Raw genomic sequence first — 24,309 nt, forward strand, 5'->3', positions numbered from 1 at the left:
AGCTGCTTAGAAAATAATCACACAAACAAACGTTGTTCAGTTTCACTGCAGACACAATGACATTAGTTTATGAACATGATCATGGTAGGCAACAACCTTTTTAATTCATTGTTACAAACAGAAAATGTATCGTCTTAGGTACAATGTTGAGTACGTTACTTTACAGTGGCAAAGTTTACAAAAGTATTTACAATTAAGGTGACAGATGAGCAATACATGAGTAAATATTTTGCCTCTTTAACTACATGGTTTTCCAAATGATAAATCAACATAATAATTAAAGTACCACAAATCTTTCTTGCCTTTATATTCAACCATAATTCTACAGAAAGCAGAAGAAAACAGGTGTTATGGACTTGGAGTCAGGACCATCAAGACCATGCTGATCCAGCTTGGTTTAATGCCTGGTCATAGGAAGTAAATGGACAAAATAGGACCACATCTTTAGACCCATCTCACATCTTTACACAGACCTGTCTCCACCACATCTTTACAGAGCCCATGACCATGGCGCTGGTTGAGCATTTGTCCTTACTTCGACCACTTTTGACAAGACCAACAAGACCTGCAGTTTTGGAGAAACTCTGACCCAGTTGTCTATCCATCACAATATGGTTCTAGTCAAAGCTGCTTGAATCCAAATCGTTTGCAAAAAGTTCAGAATTTCTGTGTATTTGTGCCAGGCAGTGTAACTGATGCAAAGGAGAGGATAATAATAATCGTGGCCGTTTGCGGACAATCAGAACTTTACGATAACACACTCGCACTGAGACAGGACAAAAAAGGAGCTGGTGTGGGGGAAAGTAAGTGAGGTTTGGCTTGCCCATTTTACCCACTTCCAACACATCAACTTTGAAGACAAAATGTTCTCTTGTTCTCACCCCCCACTGACAGGTGTCAGTGTAACGAGAAAGTCATTGTTGTTCACTTTACCTGTCAGTGATTATAATCTTACATAGTATTTGTATCTTGACATTAGTTATTTCACTGATGTTCAGTAATGAGAGTGTACAATATCTCTGTTGGGAGGAGACTCTCTCTCCTACACAGAACACAGAGACAATGAACAACCAGGTCTGAACATCAACTCAAACCCAAATCCAGGATAAAGAGGTTCAGTGAATGTGGTGTTGAAGGTGTGGAGGTGGATCAGTGAGTCAGAGGAGACTCTATAGAAGGACAGAGTGCCAGCAGGATAGTCCACATACACTGCTACTCTGTTAAAGATGGAAGATGTGATGGATGTTACACTGCTGTTGTGCCAGACAGCATAGAAACCACCGTCATAGCACTCCAGACTCCAAGAATGATAGTTCCCTCCAAACAAACAGTCTTCTTTGTTTCCTCTTCTCCTGATTCCTCTGTAACTCACTGATATATGAGTTTCTCCAGTCAACTCGACCTCCCAGTAACAGCGACCAGTCAGACCAGTTCTACACAGCAGCTGAGGATAGAGGTCAAACCTCTCTGGATGATCAGGATATGACTGATCCTCCTCCACACGTGTCATCTTCCTGTTGTTGTCAGAAAGTTTGATGTATCTGTTGACTGAGTTTGGGTCGACTGTGAGCTCACAGGAATCTGATGGAGAGAAAAAGACACAACACAGCTGCAGTTATTAATGTGTCATCAGTGTGATGATGACATCACAGATGTGAATGAGTGATGTCAGTGTGAAGCTGCTTTGTTTTCATGAATCAAAGTAAAACCACACTCACACTTCCTCAGACCTGGTGTCAACCATCGAGCTCCACGAGGCTCCACCCTGAAAGGAGGAGCACATTTTCTTTCAGGACATGACATCATTCTCATACTTTTAAAAAAAATTGGCAACAGTTGAAAAATATTTCTGTGTACGGTTATATTTTAGGTATATTACTTGTATCCAAGTACAAATAAGCACAGAAGAGAATATAATTTTCCTGATGCATTTGTCAAACTGGAAAATGTTCTGCAATATTTCCAAATGAATGTATTTAACAAAAAATCTGAGAGGGCCTATTATATTATCCAATTCCAATTCTGAGCATATGACAAGATTATTTAGAAGGTTTTGTGTTGTGAGTCAACACACAAAGGATGGACCAGACAGTCTGCCCTGGTTGGCTTGTCTGGGTTGTCTAGGCCAACCTGACAGACTGACATGTTTCCGGCTTTACCTCCCCCACCCAATTCTTCTGCTGCAGCTCTCTTCATACCTGAGAGTGTCCAGTTTCCAGAGTTTATTCTGCTCTCCAGCCGACAGCAGCTTTACTCCAGAGTCTCCTGGATGATTGTAGGTCAGGTCTAACTCTCTCAGATGGGAGGGGTTGGAGTCCAGTGCTGAGGCCAGAGACGCACAGCCTTCCTCAGTGATCAGGCAGCCTGACAGCCTGCAGATAAAGAAAAAAACACAAATCGCAGAGGACAATGGTTTGGGTTTAGAACACTTAAGATCTGGATAAATTCTGTTTAAGTCATGTGGAGACGGTAGTTTAGGGAAATGCCTCAAGTAAGCAAAGAAAATCAGTAATTTAATCTGACCTTAGAGTTATCAGAGTACATTCTTTACTCTTAAGTCCACCAGACAGTCGCTTCACTCCTGTATCCTGCAGGTCATTATTGCTCAGGTCCAGTTCTCTCAGACTACAGGACTGGGTGTTTAGAACTAAGGACAGATCTTCACAGCTTCCCTCTGAGATGTTACAGCCACTAAGTCTGAAGGGGAAAAATAAACAAGAAGACGAACATTTCATTACTTCTCAACCTGTAAAGTACAGTCTAGAGGCAAATATGATGTGCAGGGTCAACTACTTCTCAAATTTCATCTATGGTCAGACACTTGAAGTATTAATCCCAAGAATGAGATCATACAAGCAGTCAAAAATGAATTATCTCCAACAGTAGGAGCATCGAGTAAACATGGTGCTGTTTCAAGTTAAAAGCAGTCAGCTTAGATGGTTTACTTATCCAGTTCTGATGCCTCCTTACAGAGGTAATGCATATTAAACTGGATGTAGACTTTCACAAAGATCCTGAACACTGTAAAGGAATAACATCTTGGAATGCCTCAGACTCCCCCAGAAAGAGAGAACGTGACTTGGAAGTAGGGGTATAAGGTACTTTGATAAGAACTGATAGAAGTACTGAACTGAGTAAGGTTGATTTAACTGCATACAACTGATTAAGAAATATTACAAATCAATAACAACATATAATAACTTGATATTACCTGAGAGTTCCCAGTTTACAATGTGGACTCTGCAGTCCAAAAGCCAGCAGCTTTACTCCAGAATCCTGCAGGTTGTTGTTACTCAGGTCCAGCTCTCTCAGACCGGAGGAATCAGAGCAGAGGACTGAGGACAGAGCTTCACAGCATCTGTTTGAGAGGTTACAACTGCTAAGCCTGGAGAGACAATGAAAAGTTGAAATGCAAATAGTAAGCATCATTATCTCCTCCTTAAAAGGTTTTTGTGTATTTAAAGTATTTTCAGCATATGCAAATATCCATGTACTTACAGAGCTTTCTTAGAGGCTTTGACCACAGGCAGGAGCCTCAGAAGTGCTTCCTCTGAAGCAGAGTATTTCTTCAGGTCAAAAACATCCAGATCTTTTTCTGATGACAGTAAGATGAAGACCAGACCTGACCACTGAGCTGGAGACAGTTTCTCTCTGGAAAGTCTTCCTGAACGCAGGTACTGTTGGATCTCCTCGACAAGAGAATGATCGTTCAGTTCATTCAGGCAGTGGAACAGATTGATGCTTCTTTCAGGACACAGTGTCTCTTCAATTCTTTTCTTGATGTAGTTGATAGTTTTCTGATCTGTCTGTGAGCTCCTTCCTGTCTGTGTCAGCAGCCCTTGTAGGAGATTCTGATTGATCTGCAGTGAAAGACCCAGGAGGAAGCGGAGGAACAAGTCCAGATGTCCATTGGGACTCTGTAAGGCCTGGTCCACAGCACTCTGGTAGAAGAGTGTTGATTTGTCTTGGAACACTTCAGGCCACCACAATGTTGCATCCTCTACCAGCAGATTGACTCCAGAGTTGATGAACGTGAGATGGACATGAAGAGCAGCCAGAAACTCCTGAACGCTCAGATGGATGAAGCAGAACACCTTGTTCTGGTACAGTCCTCTCTCCTCTTTAAAGATCTGTGTGAACACACCTGAGTACACTGAGGCTGCTCTGATATCGATGCCACACTCTGTCAGGTCTGATTCATAGAAGATCAGGTTTCCTTTCTGTAGCTGCTCAAAAGCCAGTTTTCCCAGAGACTCAATCATCTTCCTGCTCTCTGGAGTCCAGTGTGAATCTGTCTCAGCTCCTCCATCATACTTGACGTTCTTCACTTTGGCCTGAACCACCAGGAAGTGGATGTACATCTCAGTCAGGGTCTTGGGCAGCTCTCCTGCCCTTCTGGTCTTCAACACATCCTCCAGAACTGTAGCAGTGATCCAGCAGAAGACTGGGATGTGGCACATGATGTGGAGGCTTCGTGATGTCTTGATGTGGGAGATGATTCTGCTGGCCTGCTCCTCATCTCTGAATCTCTTCCTGAAGTACTCCTCCTTCTGTGGGTCAGTGAACCCTCTGACCTCTGTCACCATGTCAACACACTCAGGAGGGATCTTCTCGGCTGCTGCAGGTCGTGTGGTTATCCAGAGGCGAGCAGAGGGAAGCAGGTTTCCCCTGATGAGGTTTGTCAGCAGCACATCCACTGAGGTGGACTCTCTAACATCAGTCAGGATCTCAGTGTTGTGGAAGTCTAGAGGAAGTCGACACTCATCCAGACCGTCAAAGATGAACACAACCTGGAACTCTTCAAACCTGCAGATTCCTGCTTGTTTGGTTTCAGTGAAGAAGTGATGAACAAGTTCCACCAAGCTGAACTTTTTCTCTTTCAGCACATTCAGCTCTCTGAAGGTGAATGGAAATGTGAACTGTATGTCCTGGTTGGCTTTGTCTTCAGCCCAGTCCAGAGTGAACTTCTGTGTTAAGACTGTTTTCCCGATGCCAGCCACTCCCTTCGTCAACACTCTCCTGACATCTCTTCCAGGTGAGGGTTTTAAGATGTCTTCTTGTCTGACTGTTGTTTCTGGTCTGTGTGGTTTTCTGGATGCTGTTTCAATCTGTCTGACCTCATGTTCATCATTGACCTCTGCAGTCCCTCCCTCTGTGATGTAGAGCTCTGTGTAGATCTGATTCAGAAGCGTTGAGTTTCCTGATTTAGTGATCCCCTCAAACACACACTGGAACTTCTTCTTCAGATTAGATTTCAGATTAAGTTGGCACATTCCAAGAGATTCTGAAAAAACAAGTGACATCAATAAACATACATACATTAGAAATATAAATCCTACTTTTTCTGAACAGGAAGAGCAAATACATAAGTATTCATTGTCGGCCATAAATACTGTTCTTTCAAGATTTGTCATCTCCTTGAGTTTCGAAAATGTCTTGCTACCCACTGCTTTGCAACAAAAAGCCACTTGAGTAAATAAATGTCCAAAATTAGGCTGAATTAAAATATTATATACAGCAAGTGGAAAAAGCATTACCATATCTACCTACTTGATTTCTTCCATATCCAAATATTCTTTGCAGAATGTCGAAGTGCAATCTTAGACTTAGTTTTCTATTGACTGGACTGATTGTGTAATCAAAAAGGATTAGAAAAATAGACATTTAGTTGAATGAACTGAACTTGGTTTGTGAACATTCATACATGCGCGATGGCTTGTCTGTGTTAGTGATGGTGTAGAGCGGTTTGACAGCAATTCTTTTCCTTTAAAAACACACAACTCCTTCGTATTGACCGACATGCAGCCTGTTCGCTCTCTCTCACTCAGAGAGACCCCAGCAGTGAAAAGTGGCTGCAGGGGTGAAGTATAATGCAAGAAGGGCAGCACCCAGCTGTTCAGGAGGGACTGCAACAGCTGAAAGGGTTGTTATGTTTACTGGGGAAAGGGACAATTCCCTGTAATAGCATCACCACTAGAGAAGCAAGAAAATGTGATTCTACTAAGTGGACCAATTCCAGTAATTGTTGTCTGGCTCTGGGATACACCACTATGCACCTACAATGCGGATTTATATGGAAGAGCTAGATACCAGATGTAAAGATGGCACTCATCTCTCTATAAAAGCAAGGAATCTCTGTGTGTGTGTGTGTGTATGTGTGTGTGTTTATCAAATATCTCTGCGGATCAGGATCACACTGACCTGAGACTTACAACATGGCTGCTGCGTGTTTCAAGGGTGTGCGACTTCGCATTTGTTTGGACTGCAATGACACCATTAATAAATTATTTCATAAATGCTTTACAAATTCACAAGCATTGTCCACCGAGCCACCACAGTCACGTGCGCACCAGAGCCAATCACTGCAGAGCCCACCGCGCCCCCCACCTTAAGAAACAAGCGGATTTATACCTGCAGCGGCGCGAGCTGGACCGGGATTTTGCCGGCGGTTCGGTCCCGTTCTGTTCTGTGCATCTAAACTGACTGTTGTGGATTAATGAGACTAAAAGAGTCCGGACCGAGTCTGTTCGGGTCTGAGGAGATCCGGAGACACGCGGACAACAAAGTGGAATCGGAATCTGTGGATGTTCATGTGTAGCTAGCGGCTAGCCGCTACACGGCCCACCTACCGAGGCGACGGACCGGACCCACCGGCACGTCCAAAACCGGACTTAGGGTAAATAATGTCCGCCAAGCTTTTTCGCGAACATTGCCGTCACGTTTGCTTTGTGTCTGGTGCAGGAAGAAACGGTAAAAACGGGCTTTTGTCACGAAAGTGTCCAAGCAGCAAGTTTGGTTGTTGAGGAACAGGAAGTTGTGTGAAGGACGGAGGCGGTGATGCAGACAGTGACAGAGAGAGCGAGTTTTGAGAGTTGAGAGATTTGTGACATATAGCGTGTTTGGAGTGTATAGTTAGTGTGTAATGCAGTGTTTGGTGTGGTGTGTTTTAGTGTGTCGTTTTTTCAGGAGACGGCTGAATGTGGAGCAGGCAGGAATGAGCTGAGCCCTGAGCCTGAGGCATTGCCTGCATTTAAATGTAAATAGTTACATATAACTTTGTAAATTTCAAAAACTTATGCACAAATTTAGCAAACAACAATTTATATTTGCATTATAACTAATGCAATTGGTTCATTAAACTGTTTGTGGTTTTCACAGTAAAAAAACTTTTTCCTACTCTGATGTTATGTTATTTTGTGATTTTAGCTCCATAGTGTTAATATAATATGTCAAAATGAAAAAATAACTGTACAGTCACACATGTGAGGTTGTGCTGAAAATAATGACACCAAACAAGGCAAGGTAAATAGTCTTTAAGGTGAAATATAATGGTATAATCAAAAGTAGTCAAAACAGCCAATTATATCCCTGATGTCCCACCTTCAAACACAACCTCATTTGGCCATCCATGAAAAAGCTACTGAATCTCCCACTTTTCTATAGGAATACATATTTCCTACGGGCAATGCACTAGTCTCTATAAAAGCAAGGAATCTCTGTCTGTCTGTGTGTGTATGTGCGCCTCAAATATCTCTGCGGATCAGTATCAGACTGACCTGAGAGTTTCAACATGGCTGCTGTGTGGTTCAAGGGTGTGCAATGTTGCATTTGTTTGGACTACAATGATACCGTTAATAAATTATTTAATAAATGCTTTACGAATTCCGCAAGCATTGTCAACCATAGCCACCATAGCTTCGTGCGCACCAGAGCCAATCACTGCACACCATAGCCATGTGCGCACCAGAGCCAATGACTGCAGAGCTCAAGCCCACAACACACCTTAAGAAACAAGCAGATTTATACCTGCAGTGGCGCGAACTGGACTGGGATTTTGCCAGCAGTTCGGTCCTGTTCTGTGCATCTAAACTGACTGTTGTGGATCAATGAGACTAAATGAGTCCGGACCGAGTCTGTTCATGTCTGAGGAGATCCGGAGACGCGCGGACAACAAACTGGAATAGGAATCTGTGGATGTTCGTGTGTAGCTAGCTGCTAGCCGCTACACGGCCCACCTCCCGAGCCGACGGACCGGACGCACGGCACGTCCAAAACCGGATTTAGGGTAAATAATGTCTGCCACGCTTTTTAGCGGTGAAATATAATGGTATAATCAAAAGTAGTCAAAAACAGCCAATTATATCCCTGACGTCGCACCTTCAAACACAACCTCATTTGGCCATCCATGAAAAAGCTACTTACCCTCCCACTTTTCAATAGGAATACATGCTTCCTACGGGCAATGCACTAGTTAAAACCAATGAGAATAGCTCACCTAGCGCACACACCAAATGTTTTCTGGCTCTTGTGTTTACTTCCTGGTAATGCAGCCAACTGAATATTCACAGCAGAGTTTCCAACGACAGCCCCGGCCACAGACTTTATGATGATGTCTTTGTGTTGACGTCAGATTTTTTTAAATCGCCTTTTTCTATTGAAAGTTATACAAATCTTAAATCTCCATGTATCAAAAATTCATAATAGCAAGAGCCATAACCTACCTTGTTTGCAGTTCCGATTTCACTTCTTAACAAACCTTTTATTGTGAAACATTATCAAGAAGGTGTTGTGGAAAATGCTTTTACTTGCAAGGTTCACATACGTGACTTCTCCAGTTTCACTCAGTTGATGTCTGATCTTATTCATAATTTTGATCAGAAGAAGACAAGTTAAACTGAACTGTTGTTGTGAGAAACAAAAACAGGGCTTGTCACAGTTACCTTTGATGGACTGGATAATTGTAGACGTGTGTTCTCAACTTTGTGAAATGCAAAATTAGGGCTTAGTCTTTTTACCTGTATTTACTATACCAGTAATAGCCACGAAATATGACAGCCTTTAATTGATCCATCATGTTAAATCTTTAGAAAAATCCTCTTACTGCTCTGCAGACGGTCAGCCAGCTCCTCCTGCTTCATTCTCCTCAGGAAGTGAAGTGTGATCTTCAGAAATGCCTCTCTGCTGCTCCTCCTCTGCTCTTCCTCCTCACCATCCAACACCTCCTCATCCTCCCTCTGACTCTCAAAGCACTCTGAGCGATCTGAACTCAGAACCTTCTGGACCTTCTTCAACTCGTTCTTCACAAAAGTCACAATGTTCTCCTCCAGCAGCTGAAACAGAATATTATGTGAATGACAACATTTAACATCATGGAGCCAAACATCAGATCCATGTTGGACAGATTCACCACTGGTCTGTAAAGTGCAGCATGGAGATTATTGTGAACAGACTGGATGTAAAAGTAGTTGTTGTTCATGTACAGACCATAAATATGGAGTCCAGCTGTGTCTGTTGCTGCTGGACAGACGGACCTCTGGGAACCTCTGAGCTCTCCTGGTCGACTCTGTGGAGGAATCATGAAGAATCAGTCACATTGTGTCTGTCCACTCAGAGACAAACACAAGCTGAAGGTCCTGTAAGTTAAAGTGTTGATGACATCGTTGAATCAGATGGTTTCCTCTGACATCACAGTGTTGGTCGTACTGCTGATCCCACTGCAACAGTCCAGTCTGTATTTCAGTGCAGCTTTCAGTTCAATGCTTTGGTTCACCAGGTCATCCACTCTAGTACCCCCAGCTTCATTTAACTTCGCAATACTAATAGTGTGCTCAGACTGAGAGCAAAGCAAATTACAAAGTAATGCAAAGAAGCAAATGGATGCAAATTTGCTTCAATCCCACACCTGGAGTCACACTTACAGTTGCCTGCTCTGGCGCATAACCAAGTTTTTTGTTGTACAGGAGAAAAATAACCCTTCACAAGTTTGTCTCTGAGAGTAGAGGCCTTTCAGCTGTCACTTTTTAATATGTCCTAGTTTCCTTTAATGATTTGTTTTTTGTCGATATGAAGTTTAGTTTGTATCTTCTCTTCTTAAATCGTTGACTCATGTCTTGAACTTTTTTTTTTCCACATCTAATTATGGATCACAAATGTGTTATATTATCTATCAACCAAGGGGGATGGAAGCTTACAATACCTTTATACTTATGTAGTAATCAGAATGTGTGTCTACAGTCTACACTGGAAGACTGGGCAACTTTCCAATGTGAGAATACAAAGATAAGAGAAGAAGAGCGAAGACCAAAATAAACATAAAGGTAAAAAACAAAACACATAGCTAGTTAAATTCCAGTCAAACCATGAATCTGTGATATTTTCATGTTTTAACTCTACCTCTCTTCAACAGAAGGTTGTTCACTTGAGAAAGACACACAGCTGGGTTCAGTTTCAGGTCCAGGAGGATCTGGTCTCTGGTGGATCCTGGAATAAAAACAAATCAATTGAGGCTTTGTATGTTTCGTAAATATGTCTTTACATTAAGTTATAAGAATTTAAAATATATGTGATTATTCACAATTAAGTGCTTATAAGAACTTACTTCATTTCAGTAAAACCAACAATAAAATCCTTTGACTTGTCACTCTTGAATGAGACACAGCTGGGCTCAGGTCCAGGTCCAGGTCCAGGTTCAGGTCCAGGTCCAGTTCCAGGTTCAGGTCCAGGTCCAGGTTCAGGTCCAGGTCCAGGTCCAGTGGTTTTAGAGGGAGGGCCTCCCTCCTCTCTGTCCTCACACTGATTCATGCTGCTCAACTCACACACACTTTCATCTGGAGAGGAAACACAAATCATTCATCTGCACATCAACTGAAATCAGCCTTTCCATCATGTCTCCTGTCAGAACATCAGCTGCTCCTCCTCTGATTGGCTGCTTATATCAGTGACACATGAATGCTGCACTTCTACTGTCAGTCCACTAGATGGTGTCATGGAGACATGTACCAACAAGTATCTGATGATTATGAACAAGAACTTGAACACCAACATATTATACACTACTCACAATAAGCTAGGGATATTGTGAGAGACTCAGTGGATTTCATACATACAGTGTTTGTTTCTCTTCAGAGAGTTTTGGGATAGGGAGGCAATTGTATTGGGGTGATAGACACAACTCATTTTGTGTTTTCCACATAATGGTCTCACTGTGTACAGTGTGCCTTACATAATGGGGCCAATACCAAAAAACTAAAAGACAACCCTTTTCAATGTGGCATCAATTTCAACATTCTGTGGGTATAAAAAGCTGGTATTGTCAGTAAGTCATTCCAAGTTCATCATTCAAACAGCCATGAACACACAACGTCACTTAACGGACGAGCAGCGCCACCTGGCCATAGCGCGCCTTCGGGTCGGTGGCAGGCAGTCAGATGTTGCTCGTGAACTTGGCGTGTCTCAAAGTGTCATCAGCAGACTTGCATCAAGACACAGAACTACTGGCAGAGTTCGTGACAGACCCAGGGGTGGAGCCCCACGAGTGACAGACCACAACGATGACCAGTACCTAAGGACCTATGCACTCAGACATCGTTATGCAACTGCCACACAGCTGCAGGCCCAGTTACGAGATGTGAGGGGTACTAGGGTTTCCAGACAAACCATTCGAAACCGACGCCACCGCTTTGGCTTGAATGCCAGACAACCGTTGCAGGTGACTCCACTGACACCAAGACACCGCCGTGAACGTTTGCAGTGGGCACAAGACCATGTGACCTGGACAATGCAGCAGTGGTCTACCGTCCTGTTCACTGATGAGTGTCGGGTCACCTTGCACAGAAATGATGGTCATCAGCGTTGCTGGAGAAAGCGAGGTGAGCGATACGCCGAGGTCAACATGGTCCCCAGGGTTCCCTTTGGTGGAGGAGGTGCAACAGTCTGGGCAGGCATCACCAGTCAGCGCAAAACAGATTTGGTTATTGTAGATGGCTCAGTCACTGCACGTTCTTACCTCAGAGACATCATAGAACCCATCGTCATCCCCCAATTCCGCCAGCACACCCCCAACTTTCTGTTCATGGATGATAATTCTCCACCACATCGTGCCAGAATTGTCACAGCTCGACTTCAGGAAGTGGGAGTGCCTCATATGGTATGGCCAGCAATGTCCCCTGACCTGAACCCCATAGAGCACGTCTGGGACCAGCTGAAGCAGAGACTGGATGATCGTACCCCACCCCCACGTGACCTGGCAGAACTGCGTGTAGCACTTGTGGAGGAGTGGAATGCATTGCCTCAGAACAACATCATGAGGCCAGTGAGGAGCATGAGACGTCACTGTCAAGCTGTCATTGCGGCAAATGGTGGAAACACCCGCTACTGACATTGTCAATTTTTGTTATTTGGGGCTATCCCTGTTATTGTCTAAATTTTTGGGGTAATAAATATTAAACTAATGAAAATGGTGTTTCTTCTCATTCATTATTAGTAATATCAAAGGGAACTTTTACTTATTTCATTAAAATTCAGACCAAATAGGAAAAGCACTCATGTAAATAACAATATCCCTAACTTATTGTGAGTAGTGTTAGTCACATCAGCGACAGGCAACAGCAGGAGGGAGAGGAGGAGGGGCAGGAAGTCCCCAGACTCCCTTCAGAAATCGCTCCATTTAGTGAGTTGTTGAGTTAAGAGAACCTTTATAAACTGTGTGGAACGCTGTCGATGACAAGTTCTTAATGATTCGGGCCTTCTTGTAAATTCGGCCTATGTTACAGCCTCGTTTTAGGGGGTGCTGCGGCCCCCTCAGCACCTCCAGCTCCCGCATCCAGGCGAACAGCTGCTCTCCAGCCGCGTTTAGTGCGTCAGACAGCGGGAGAGCGGCGGCTCGTCTCGGCCTCCTCCACAGGCTGATTCAGGCAGGAGAAGCTGCCTTCAGTCATCAGTAAGTGGAGCTACACAGTGACAACCACTCACTACACTAACCAACTCACTCCACTTCAACTCGTATCCCTCTGTTTACACTCTGCAGGTATCGACACAAAATGGCGGATATCCTTAACAGCAGTTTCCCTCCGTCCTCCTGATCAAACGCAGAGTTTTGTGTAGAAGTAAAGCGGAGAATATTCTATTGCTTCTATTAACGAGTATAAACGTGTTAAACTTGTCATCTTACCATCAGCTGGGAGCTCAGCAGCAGGACACGAGCTGCGTCACAACCTTCATGAAAGTGAAACTAAAGTTTGAACAGGCAACATGAGAGAGCCGTAAGGACTCAACTTCCGTTGAACCACCAATGACAGTGTTTGTCTGGTCGTGACTGAAGAGACAGATAAAGTATTGATCCCGAGGGACATATAGACATCCAGTGTCTTATACGACACATGCAACACAAACATATCAACATATAGTAAAAAGAATGAGGATAAACAACACACAGCAACAGATCATCCAGCTACCAGAACCACAAACTGTCACGCTACGTTGTGAGGGAGCTGAACTGTGCCGAGGTATTGATGATTATAGTGATACTGATACTGTTGATGATATAAATTAAACACAAATACTAAATATTTTACAATATTTATCTTTCTGTTGCCAGACAGCACAAACCAAGGGAGAATAATATGAGGAAGACGAGGAGGGACAAGAGAGAAATCAGATTTATGTGTTTGTGTTTGTTTTATTTTAATATACTTGTTACATTTAAACTGCATCAATGTGAAGATATCTCAACTATTTTACATTTACTGAAACAGAAAAACAACATGAGGATACAAGTAGACTTTTATATTCAGCTGCTTTAGCAGAGGAGAAACATTTCAGTGATGCTGTGCGACATCTTTCAGTCTGATTATAAACTCGTCAGCTGATCGTTTCACAAACAAAGTCAGATTGAAACTAAAGGGAATCATTTGTACAAGTTTTGGACTCTTTGCTCTGAACATCAACGTTCAGAAGCATCAAACATGAGCTCAAATCTCTTCAGCACTTGTTTCAAAACTTCACGAGGACAGTTTAGTTTGTGATGTGTGAAAGTGTTTCAGTATTTCATCCGGCTCTCAGACTTCCAAACATCTTCAGCCAACCGGCTCAGACAGAGAAAGACTTTTCTCACAGCTGTTTAGTTTGACGGACCAGATTCAAATCCAACAAACGTCCTGAAAATACAGCCGGACTTCAACAGCCACAAAACACTGAGAGAAACACAATGATTGTCATTCAAATGTGTTTTCTTCTCATAGAATAATCAGACAGAAATGAAGAGATGTTGTGCAGTTTCTGACTCTGTCACTACGGACAGAATTACATGTGTTAACCAACACCATCAAACTTTTAGTTTCATCATTAGAAACACATGAAACAAGTCAGAGTGTTTCAGGTGGAGTGTCGAGTACATTTGATCAGATTTTACTGTCCATTTACAACTTTGTTCACAATGATTCTTTACAATTAAAGCTGCAGACGACTCAATGTTTTCTCTTTCTTACATTTCACTAATAGTTGTGGATTTTATTGGAACAAGAGCCAGAATTCAAAACAACACATGACAGAAAGTACAAGTCAACGCAATTTAATCCACAATTTAATGGAAGAAGTTTCAAATGGAAATGAAGAATCTTTTCAATCACTTTGAATCATTTTGTACAAAGTTGACTGATGAATTTATTCCAAGAAGCTGAAAGATTGATGTGACTGTGATCCTGTACAGACTCAACTGTTCAGCACTGACAATGTTTCTGTGACAGGAGGAGACTCTGCACACTAAACACCACACAGACGCACTGAGGAACCAGAACTGGACCAGAACCCAAATCCAGGATAAAGAGGTTCAGTGAATGTGGTGTTGAAGGTGTGGAGGTGGATCAGTGAGTCAGAGGAGACTCTGTAGAAGGACAGAGTGCCAGCAGGACAGTCCACATACACTGCTACTCTACCAGAGGAGGAGGAGGAGGAGGAGGAGGAGATGAGTGTTCGTCTGTTATTGTGCCAGACAGAGTAACGACCATCATCAGAGCACCACAGACTCCAGGACTGATCATTCCGTCCAAACCAACAGTCATCACTGACTCCTCTCCTTCTGATTCTTCTGTAACTCACTGATATACGAACATCTCCTCTCCACTCGACCTCCCAGTAACAGCGACCAGTCAGACCAGTTCTACACAGCAGCTGAGGCCACCAGGAGGACTCAAACCTCTCTGGATGATCAGGATATGACTGATCCGCCTCCACACTTGTCATCTTCCTGTTGTTGTCAGACAGTTTGATGTTTCTGCTGACTGTGTTTGTGTCGACTGTGAGCTCACAGGAATCTGATGGAGAGAAAAAGACACAACACAGCTGCAGTTACTAATGTGTCATCAGTGTGATGATGACATCACAGATGTGAATGAGTGTTGTTATAGTGTGAAGCTGCTTTGTTTTCATGATCAAAGTAAAACCACACTCACATTTCCTCAGACCTGGTGTCAACCAATAAGCTCCACGAGGCTCCACCCTGAAAGGGTAAAAGCAACACTTCTTTAATACAGAAGGCTTTGAATTAAACTGCAAGGAAGTGAATCAAACCTCATCCTGACAGAAAGGATGATTGCAATACAATCATCAAGCATGATGTTTTATTTAAATATTAAATACATTTAATTTAATATCTGTGAAATTATATTTTAATTAAAAACTAAATGTATGTAATGAGTGTAGCGTCTTCAAAGTCCTGTCCTGTGGTTATCAGGTTTGAGCACAGTTTTGAATAAATATGACCACTTTGGAGTTACTGGAAGGTTTATATTTCTCTTCCAGTGGAGCTCAGCTAGCAGTTTCCCCTTGCTTCCAGGCTTTGTGCTAAGCAAGTCTAAAAATGTTCTGGACCTGTGTCTGTACGAAGATGAAACTGATTCAATCCCAGGCAAGAGGGCATAGAAGGACATTTCACAAAATGATAAACAGTTCATTAACATGCAGAGAACTGTTCAAACTGCAACAGGTCTACACTTGTAGCTGGATGGTTATCCACTTTACAAACTGCATGTCCTTCTGCTTCATGTTCCACCTGTACAGTATACATCTAGAATTATCTCAGCGATTTTCATCCATAACTTTGTGAAAATACTTCACTTTTCACTGTTCATTTAAACAGTTAATAACACTATATACAAAAACGAACAGTAAACTATTAACATGATTTATACCATGGTCTGGGTGAATACTCGATTCTGATTGGCTTGAGGGTGTCGGTTAAAAAGTGATATACGGACACCTACTAAGTAGTTCCAGTCAAATTGACTGTTCACCGCTGTAAATCAATGCGCTAGCTGGCGTATCAAATCTGAATATTTTATTTCCAGCACTGAGTGCAGTCTGACTGTCAGTCCTTCAGTGTCTTATCCTCTGAACACCACAGGGTGGCGACTGTAACACACAAGCTGCAGAAAGTTCACTTCCCCTCTAAATTTGCTGATATGCAAATAATCTCACATCCCGTTCGCTGTTCAGCTCTCTGCTTCAGGCTGCGGCCACAGTTACGTTACACACGGCCGGTCATTTGTTTGTGGAAATCTTGCTATTGATTTGGGGACAATGACATGACTGGTTAGCTAGCTATTCATGTTAGCTAGCATACTGTCAAATTATATTTACTGTTTGTCAACCGTATGCAATGTTATTGAATTTGAATCTTGCTAGCATAGCGTTAGCTTTCTGGCTCATCGCTGAGCGGACTAGAATATCTCCCGTTGCCAAGTCGTATCTATGATCCGTCCTATTTACTGGAAGAGTGAACAACGTTTCCGTTGCATAAGAATCTTACGGGAGAGTAATGATTGTTCCAGGTATTAGTCAAACCCTCAGGCGTTACCAGGGAAACTAAGTTATGGCTTGTGAAAAACTTTATATTTTGATTGTAAAACGCATGAAAATGTAAATTAATGGTCCGAATTTCTTTTCTTTGGCAAGTGACCATGGTATAAGCGGGATGATGCCCTTCGAGGTGTTCATTAACAGAAATGAATCGGACTCTGCGTCGTCCGATTCATTTCTGTTAATGAACACCTCGTCGGCCATTATCCCTTACACAATTGCCAGGACCAAAGGTTTCCCAGCAGAACGTTGCATTGAGAGATGATCATTGTGATCACTTGTCAGTGTTTTTTTTTTTTCACTTCAGTTTTTAATGTTGTTTTCATTTACAAACATTGAAGGAACAACACTGACAATAATCCCCCCCCCCCCCCCAAAAAAAAAAAAAAAAACAGTAAAGGGAGTCACTTTCTTGAATATTTCAGTCTTCGTTTCCCAGGTCCTCGTGTCTATCACTGTTTGAGTTCTTGTATGTAGTCCATTTCTCCCATTTTTGTTCACCCTGCACCTCTTGTAGTCTCATGCGAAATGTCATCTTCTCCATTATGTATATTTGCTCGACAATTGCCATCCACTAATCCTGTTTAGGTGGGTCTACCTTACACCAATTTCTAGTTATAGCTTTCTTACTCGCAATCAATAGTATCTTTACCAAATATCTATCTCCAATATGTATATGTCCTTCATTCAGGTTACACATGTACAGAGTCCCACAGTTCATGGGGATATTATATCCCAGTATCTTCTGCATGACATTGTGTACCATTCCCCAAAACCTAACAATTTTATTACATTTCCAAAAAATATGAGCATGACCTGCTTTTAATTCGTCACATTCTCTCCAACACAAGTCATTGGTTTTTAAATATTTATTTTTTATTTTAGGCGTAATAAAGAATCGTATCAGGTTTTTTCACGAGAATTCCCTCCATGACTGTGAGCTGGTGGTGGTTTGATGTGTTTTCCACATCTCTTGCTATTGTTAATCCGTAATGTCTATGCTGAGTTCCAATTCCCATTTTTCTTTTACATATTTGGTTGAATTTTTATTTACTGTCAATGCTTTGTATAATGCAGGTATAATTCTAAAAGAAGTTCCTGCGTATGATTTGATTAGAAGTTGAGTTACACCCCACACTTCCATGGAGGGATCTCTTCTGATTTTCTTCTTGTGATAGTCCCTTAGTTGTAGATTTCTATGAAAGTCATGTTTCCCCAGATCGTATTTATCCTTCATATTTTGAAAACTCTCCAGCTCCCTTTTCTTCTCTAAAGTGCACCATGCCTTGATTCCCTTAGTTAACCATGTTTTGAATCCCCTGTCATATTCGTTTGGATTCTGTTTGACATAATTGATGTGTATATCTTATAATCTACGTTCAATAGTGAGATTGGTCTATAATATTCACATTGCTCTTTATCCTTCCCAGGTTTTGGGAGTATAGAAATTATTGCTTCATCCCACGAGGGAGGTATTTTGTTTTCCTTAAGTGTCCAATTGAATGATGCCAAAAGTAACGGGTACCTTTTATAACATTCAGCAGGATAACCGTCATTGCCCGGGCTCTTTTTATTTTTCAACTTTTTAATTGCATCTGTCACCTCCTCTATTGTAATTTCAGTTGTTAATATTTCATTTTGTGAGGAGCCAATTGAAGACAAGTCCAAAGTATTCAGAAATTCCTCCATTTCATCATCTCCTGCTGATATAGGTTGGGTATACAGTTTACCATAAAACTCCCAGAAGACCTTCTCTATATCTTCTGGTGTGCAAAACAGCTCTTGTGTGGGGGTCTCTTATTTTATGGATGCTATTATTTGTTTGCTGCTTTTTTATGCGCTTTGCCAATAATTTAGTAGCTCTTGGTCCTATTTCATAACAATTCTGTTTCAGAAACCTATTTCTTTTCTATACTTCGTCTGTTAAAATGTCATTTATTTTTGTCTTTAAAGCCTTAATTTCTCTGTATATATTTTGGTCTTTTGTACTCTGAAAGTTTCTCTCTAGTACTCTTACATTTTTTGTGTATTTCTTGTATGTTTCTAGTCTATTCTTTTTTAATAGTGCTGTTTCTGCTATCAATTTTTCCCTAATAACCACCTTTATGGCGTCCCAAAGTATTGTTGGGTCAACTTCACCATTGTCGTTTTCCTCAATATATGTGTTTATTTCCTTACTAATCCTTTCCTTTCTCTGTAGGCTCGTATTTAACCTCCATGCTGTTCGCCATTTTCTATTACTAAGGCCAATTTTTAAATATAGTGAGTTATGGTCTGACACTACAGCCCTCAAACTCCGGGGCAGTTTTCCTTGTGTCCCAGCACCCCTGTTGCTGGGTGGAGAGGAAGTCCTCTGGTAAGAGGGCCTCTCCCTAGACCTGACGCTATATTGCCTATTTGGTCTAGGTATACGGCTGAACTGCCCAATTAACCCATCCTCCCCTTATGACGGCCACTGTTGCCTTTGACTATTCCAAATGGTTTGAAATATTAACACTGGACCCACTGTGGATTAAAAAGGAGGAAAATAGCCCTTCGCATTTTCTCATTTTACAAAATGTTTCCTCCGCTCTTATTCTAACTTAACATTCTTCCTGGATTTCAAGTAGTCCACAGTTTTACCTCTTATTCTGAGAGTCTTATATTCTTTTAAACTCTTGCAGTCTCTCCTTTATTCGCCTTGCTGTCTGCAGTCGGTCTCTCCTGCTGCCAGCTCGCTGCCACCTTGTTGCACCCGCTGCTCCATCAGCTCCTCGGGGTTGAGTCGAGTCTCGCTCCAGAGCCGGTGCGCTGTTGCTCCTCCTCGGTACCAGTGCTTCTCTCTCCCCACCTGGATCTTCCATTGTAAAGCCCATCGCTCTCATATCAAGTGCTGCCTCTCTGGCATCTTCATATATTTTCACTCCGTTGTCCCAGTATATTCCTATTTTAGCAAGCGGAGTCTGAAACCGGATTCCTTCTTGTTTCAGTCTTTTTTTGATACTTCCATATGTTTTTTGCTTCTGGATGACTTCGGTCGCACAGTCATGATCAAAGAAACTTGGTTGTTTGCTATCTTTATCGTTTTCTTCTCTTTGCCCCATACCTTTTGCAGGATTATTTCTTTAGAGTCATATTGCAGAAAGTTGGTGACTATTGATCTGGGAGTCCCGTCTGGGCCAGGATTTTTCACGAGGGCTCAGTGACAGCGCTGAATGTGGAGCTCAGTTCCTTCTGGCAGCCCGAGTTCAGTAGTCAACAAGTCCTCCACATATTTGCTCAACGACTCAAAGTCCTTTTCTGTGTCTTCCGGGACTTCATAAATACAGAGGTTATTACTCCGTGATCTGCCTTCTAAGTCTGTTAACTTCTCCCCCATCAGTGTGCCCGAGTCTGCCTGCCACTCCGCAAGTTCCGCTATGCGTGTCTGTGCTAGCTGCCTGAACCTGCAGCTCTTTTTGGTTTTCCGAGCATTTGTGGTCGATCTCTACTCGCATTGCGCTTATCTCACCCTTTATCTCTCCCTTGAATGTGGCCAGGTCACAGCGGAACTCACTTCTGAGCTCTTTTATTTCGTCCTTGATAGCAGTTAGCCCAGCTCTGAGCTCCTCCGTGTACTTCGCCATTTCAGTTTTCTTGTTAGCTTCTTCATCTGTGTTGACGTTTCTAACTTGCTCGGGGTCCATTTCAGATTTTTTCCTCTTGTTTGTTTCTACTCTTTTGCCTTCTTAGTAATGTTGCCTTATTCATATCTTGCCTTTGGCTGTCGAGTTACATATATTATACATATTTTTCCTGCTGACTCGAGGGAGCTGGTCAAGTGCACATCCACCATCTTGAAGAACCCTCTCACTTGTCAGTGGTTTTAATGTTCTGTTCGGTCAGTGTAAACAGTTGGGGCCGATAACAAAAGGATGTGCAGTGCATAAAGTGGATACATGTCATACTACATTCCAGCTCTTCCTCCTCTATCACACTGACTGTCTGTGGCTGCAGCAGAACTCATCTTACCTGAGAGTTTCCAGTCTCCTGTCTGGATCCTCCAGTTGAGCAGACAGCAGCTTCACTCCGGAGTCTCCTGGATGATTGTAGGTCAGGTCCAGCTCTCTCAGATGGGAGGGGTTGAAGTTCAGAGCTGAGGCCAGAGAAGTACAGCCTTCCTCTGTGACTAAACAGCCTGACAGCCTGTTAATACACAAAACACATGGAAGAACATCTGGTGGTATTGCATGATCGCATTTAGAGAGTATGATCTTTATCATGTTCATCATCTTAATGTTCGCTAAGCACGGACATACAAAGTACAGCAAGAACGATGGTAATGTCATTAGTTTTGCAGGTATTTTGGTCATAAACCAAACCATGAAAATTATCATATTCAAATGCCATTGGTCAAAATTTGGAACAAAGTGGAGGACTGACTAATGGACCAATCTTACCATCCATAAAACCAAGCTGCTATCATGGCCTAACAATGTGCTTAAAAGAATGAAGCTGTTATCAAAAAGAGAGAATAAAGCCATGAGCACTGTGTGCACTCACAAAGTCAATGTGATCAAGTACACACAGAGGAAGAACTCCACTTTGCAGGGTTTTGTACTTAATAACTCAACATCAAAACAAAAACAAGGGAAAATGATTGTAAATTCTTATGAAGAGTAATTTGTCTCAGTATGAACTGCTGTCAAAGATTATTTAAAAGTCCTTTCACAAATCAAATTGGCATACACAATCCTACACAGGTCGGCTACTCATCCACAAAATGTCATTAGTTTAAATGTTTAATGAATCCTGACCTGATATTTTCCAGTAAACAGTGTTTACTTTCCAGTCCAAGACACAGCAGCTTCACTCCTGAATCCTGCAGGTTGTTGTTACTCAGGTCCAGCTCTCTCAGACTAGAGGACTGGGAGCTGAGAACTGAGGACAGAGCTTCACAGCTTCTCTCTGAGAGGTTACAGTTGCCCAGTCTGGAGAGGAAAAAAACAAGATAATAAATTACGGCGTTAAAGTTTGGAGTCTTGAGTTTTGGTGATTAAGTATATATATAATCTCTTTTTAGGACATGTTTAAGTCCTTGCTGTTCTACTCTGAGTAGTTGGCGACATGAATCAGTATTAAACAGAAATGAATGTTAAGAGGCATGATAGCAAATTATGAGGTTTTCAATCTCATATTTAGAGTCCTTATTTTGTATGGACAATATGTGAATATGCATTTGAACCAAACATGCTGGAAAATTTTCCTGTATGGCTAAATTTGAAATGGTGTAAGAGGAGTTGCTGTTTGACAGAAAAAAATATATATAAATCATTTCAACAGATTGAGACAAAATATGACTGAATCTTACTTCAGACTTTCCAGTTTACAGTGTGGACTCTTCAGTCCAAGAACCAGCAGCTTCACTCCTGAATCCTGCAGGTTGTTGTGACTCAGGTCCAGCTCTCTCAGACTGGAGGACTGGGAGCTGAGAACTGAGGACAGAGCTTCACAGCTGCTATCTGAGAGGTCACAGCCGCTCAGTCTGGAGAGACAACAGGAAGTTAACAGGTATCAAGTCATTTATTTCTTATCTCCAGTTGAAAGATGGCAGTATATTAATAACATCTCCCACTTACAGAGCTTTCTTGGAGGTTTTAACCACTGGCAGCAGCATCAGAAAAGCCTCCTCTGAAGCAGAGTATTTCTTCAGTTCAAACACATCCAGATCTTTTTCTGATGACAGTAAGATGAAGACCAGAGCTGACCACTGAGCAGGAGACAGTTTATATGTGGCCATAAATCCTGAACTCAGGTACTGTTGGATCTCCTCCACAAGAGAATCATCATTCAGTTCATTCAGACAGTGGAAAAGATTGATGCTTCTCCCTGCAGACAGAGTCTCCTCAAGCTTCATCCTGATGTACTCGACTGCCTCCTGATTGGCTGATCGGCCACGTCCTGTCTGTGTCTGCAGACCTTGTAGGAGTGTCTGATTGGTCTGCAGTGAAAGACCCAGGAGGAAGCGGAGGAACAAGTCCAGGTGTCCATTGGGACTCTGTAAGGCCTGGTCCACAGCACTCTGGAGGTACTGTTTCAGTGCAAATTCATGGCAGAATGACTGTTCTTTGGACATGAGATTCACTCCAGAGTTGATGAACGTCAGATGGACATGAAGAGCAGCCAGAAACTCCTGAACACTCAGATGGATGAAGCAGAACACCTTGTCCTGGTACAGTCCACTCTCCTCTTTAAAGATCTGTGTGAACACTCCTGAGTACACTGAGGCTGCTCTGATATCGATGCCACACTCTGTCAGGTCGGATTCATAGAACATCAAGTTTCCTTTCTGCAGCTGATCAAAGGCCAGTTTTCCCAGAGACTCAATCATCTTCCTGCTCTCTGGAGTCCAGTGTGGATCTGTCTCAGCTCCTCCATCATACTTGACATTCTTCAGTTTGGACTGAACCACCAAGAAGTGGATGTACATCTCAGTCAGGGTCTTGGGCAGCTCTCCTCTCTCTCTGGTCTTCAACACATCCTCCAGAACTGTGGCAGTGATCCAGCAGAAGACTGGGATGTGGCACATGATGTGGAGGCTTCGTGATGTCTTGATGTGGGAGATGATTCTGCTGGCCTGCTTCTCATCTCTGAATCTCTTCCTCAAGTACTCCTCCTTCTGTGGGTCAGTGAACCCTCTGACCTCTGTCACCATGTCAACACACCCAGGAGGGATCTGATTGGCTGCTGCAGGTCGTGTGGTTATCCAGAGGCGAGCAGAGGGAAGCAGTTTCCCCCTGATGAGGTTTGTCAGCAGCACATCCACTGAGGTGGACTCTCTAACATCAGTCAGGATCTCAGTGTTGTGGAAGTCCAGAGGAAGTCGACACTCATCCAGACCGTCAAAGATGAACACAACCTGGAACTCTTCAAAGCTGCAGATTGCTTTGGTTTCAGTGAAGAAGTGATGAACAAGTTCCACCAAGCTGAACTTTTTCTCTTTCAGCACATTCAGCTCTCTGAAAGTGAATGGAAATGTGAACTGTATGTCCTGGTTGGCTTTGTCTTCAGCCCAGTACAAAGTGAACTTCTGTGTTAAGACTGTTTTCCCGATGCCAGCCACTCCCTTTGTCATCACTGTTCTGATTGGTTCGTCTCTTCCAGGTGAGGCTTTGAAGATGTCTTCTTGTCTGACTGTTGTTTCTGGTCTGTGTGGCTTCCTGGATGTTGCTTCAATCTGTCTGACCTCATGTTCATCATTGACCTCTGCAGTCCCTCCCTCTGTGATGTAGAGCTCTGTGTAGATCTGATTCAGAGGGGTTGGCTTTCCTGCTTTAGCAATTCCCTCAAACACACACTGGAACTTCCTCTGCAGGTTTGATTTAAGTTCATGCCGACAAACTGCAGCAAGATGTTCTAAATGAGGACACAACAAAAAAGATCATGAAGTTATTTATAAAGAAAATATCGAAATTTCCTTCCTCCTAAAGATTGTATATATGAACACATTTATCATCATCAGACTTCAGTAAAAATCTAATCTCATCCAGGATATTCAATCTTTAGAGAAATCCTCTTACTGCTCTGCAGACGGTCAGCCAGCTCCTCCTGCTTCATTCTCCTCAGGAAGTGAAGTGTGATCTTCAGAAATGCCTCTCTGCTGCTCCTCCTCTGCTCTTCATCATCACCATCCAACACCTCCTCATCCTCCCTCTGACT

General features: G+C 42.6%; 2 protein-coding genes across 2 annotated transcripts in view; both read right to left on the minus strand.

The window, feature by feature from the left end:
- Positions 1-79: 79 nt before the first annotated feature.
- On the minus strand, positions 80-10,513 carry LOC115576607 (NACHT, LRR and PYD domains-containing protein 3-like). The gene is made up of 10 exons (XM_030409139.1): positions 10,379-10,513; positions 10,174-10,260; positions 9,265-9,343; positions 8,882-9,110; positions 3,499-5,284; positions 3,212-3,385; positions 2,524-2,697; positions 2,199-2,372; positions 1,719-1,765; positions 80-1,581 (listed from the first exon to the last, which is right to left on the minus strand). The coding sequence occupies exons 1-10, from the start codon at positions 10,381-10,383 to the stop codon at positions 1,043-1,045; spliced, it is 3,294 nt and encodes a 1,097-aa protein (XP_030264999.1). The 5' UTR covers positions 10,384-10,513; the 3' UTR covers positions 80-1,042.
- A 2,996-nt stretch (positions 10,514-13,509) lies between these two features.
- Positions 13,510-24,309, minus strand: part of LOC115576965 (NACHT, LRR and PYD domains-containing protein 3-like) — a 61,584-nt gene continuing 50,784 nt past the window's right edge. The window contains exons 17-21 of the mRNA XM_030409688.1: positions 21,962-22,135; positions 21,408-21,581; positions 20,623-20,796; positions 15,228-15,274; positions 13,510-13,523 (exon numbers count right to left, since the gene is read on the minus strand). Of these exons, the coding sequence (XP_030265548.1) occupies positions 13,510-13,523; positions 15,228-15,274; positions 20,623-20,796; positions 21,408-21,581; positions 21,962-22,135 (583 nt within the window). The remainder of the gene's footprint in view (positions 13,524-15,227; positions 15,275-20,622; positions 20,797-21,407; positions 21,582-21,961; positions 22,136-24,309) is intronic.

Source organism: Sparus aurata, chromosome 24, assembly GCF_900880675.1.
Source record: "Sparus aurata chromosome 24, fSpaAur1.1, whole genome shotgun sequence".
NCBI lineage: Eukaryota > Metazoa > Chordata > Actinopteri > Spariformes > Sparidae > Sparus > Sparus aurata.

What these genes read in the sequence shown, in the direction of transcription:
- LOC115576607 (XM_030409139.1), bottom strand. An exon ending in TGTACTCTGATAACTCTAAG is followed by an intron (nt 2,373 to 2,523) that starts GTCAGATTAAAT and finishes CTTTATCTGCAG; the next exon opens with GCTGTCAGGCTGCCTGATCA. An exon ending in GACACCAGGTCTGAGGAAGT is followed by an intron (nt 1,582 to 1,718) that starts GTGAGTGTGGTT and finishes TCTCTCCATCAG; the next exon opens with ATTCCTGTGAGCTCACAGTC.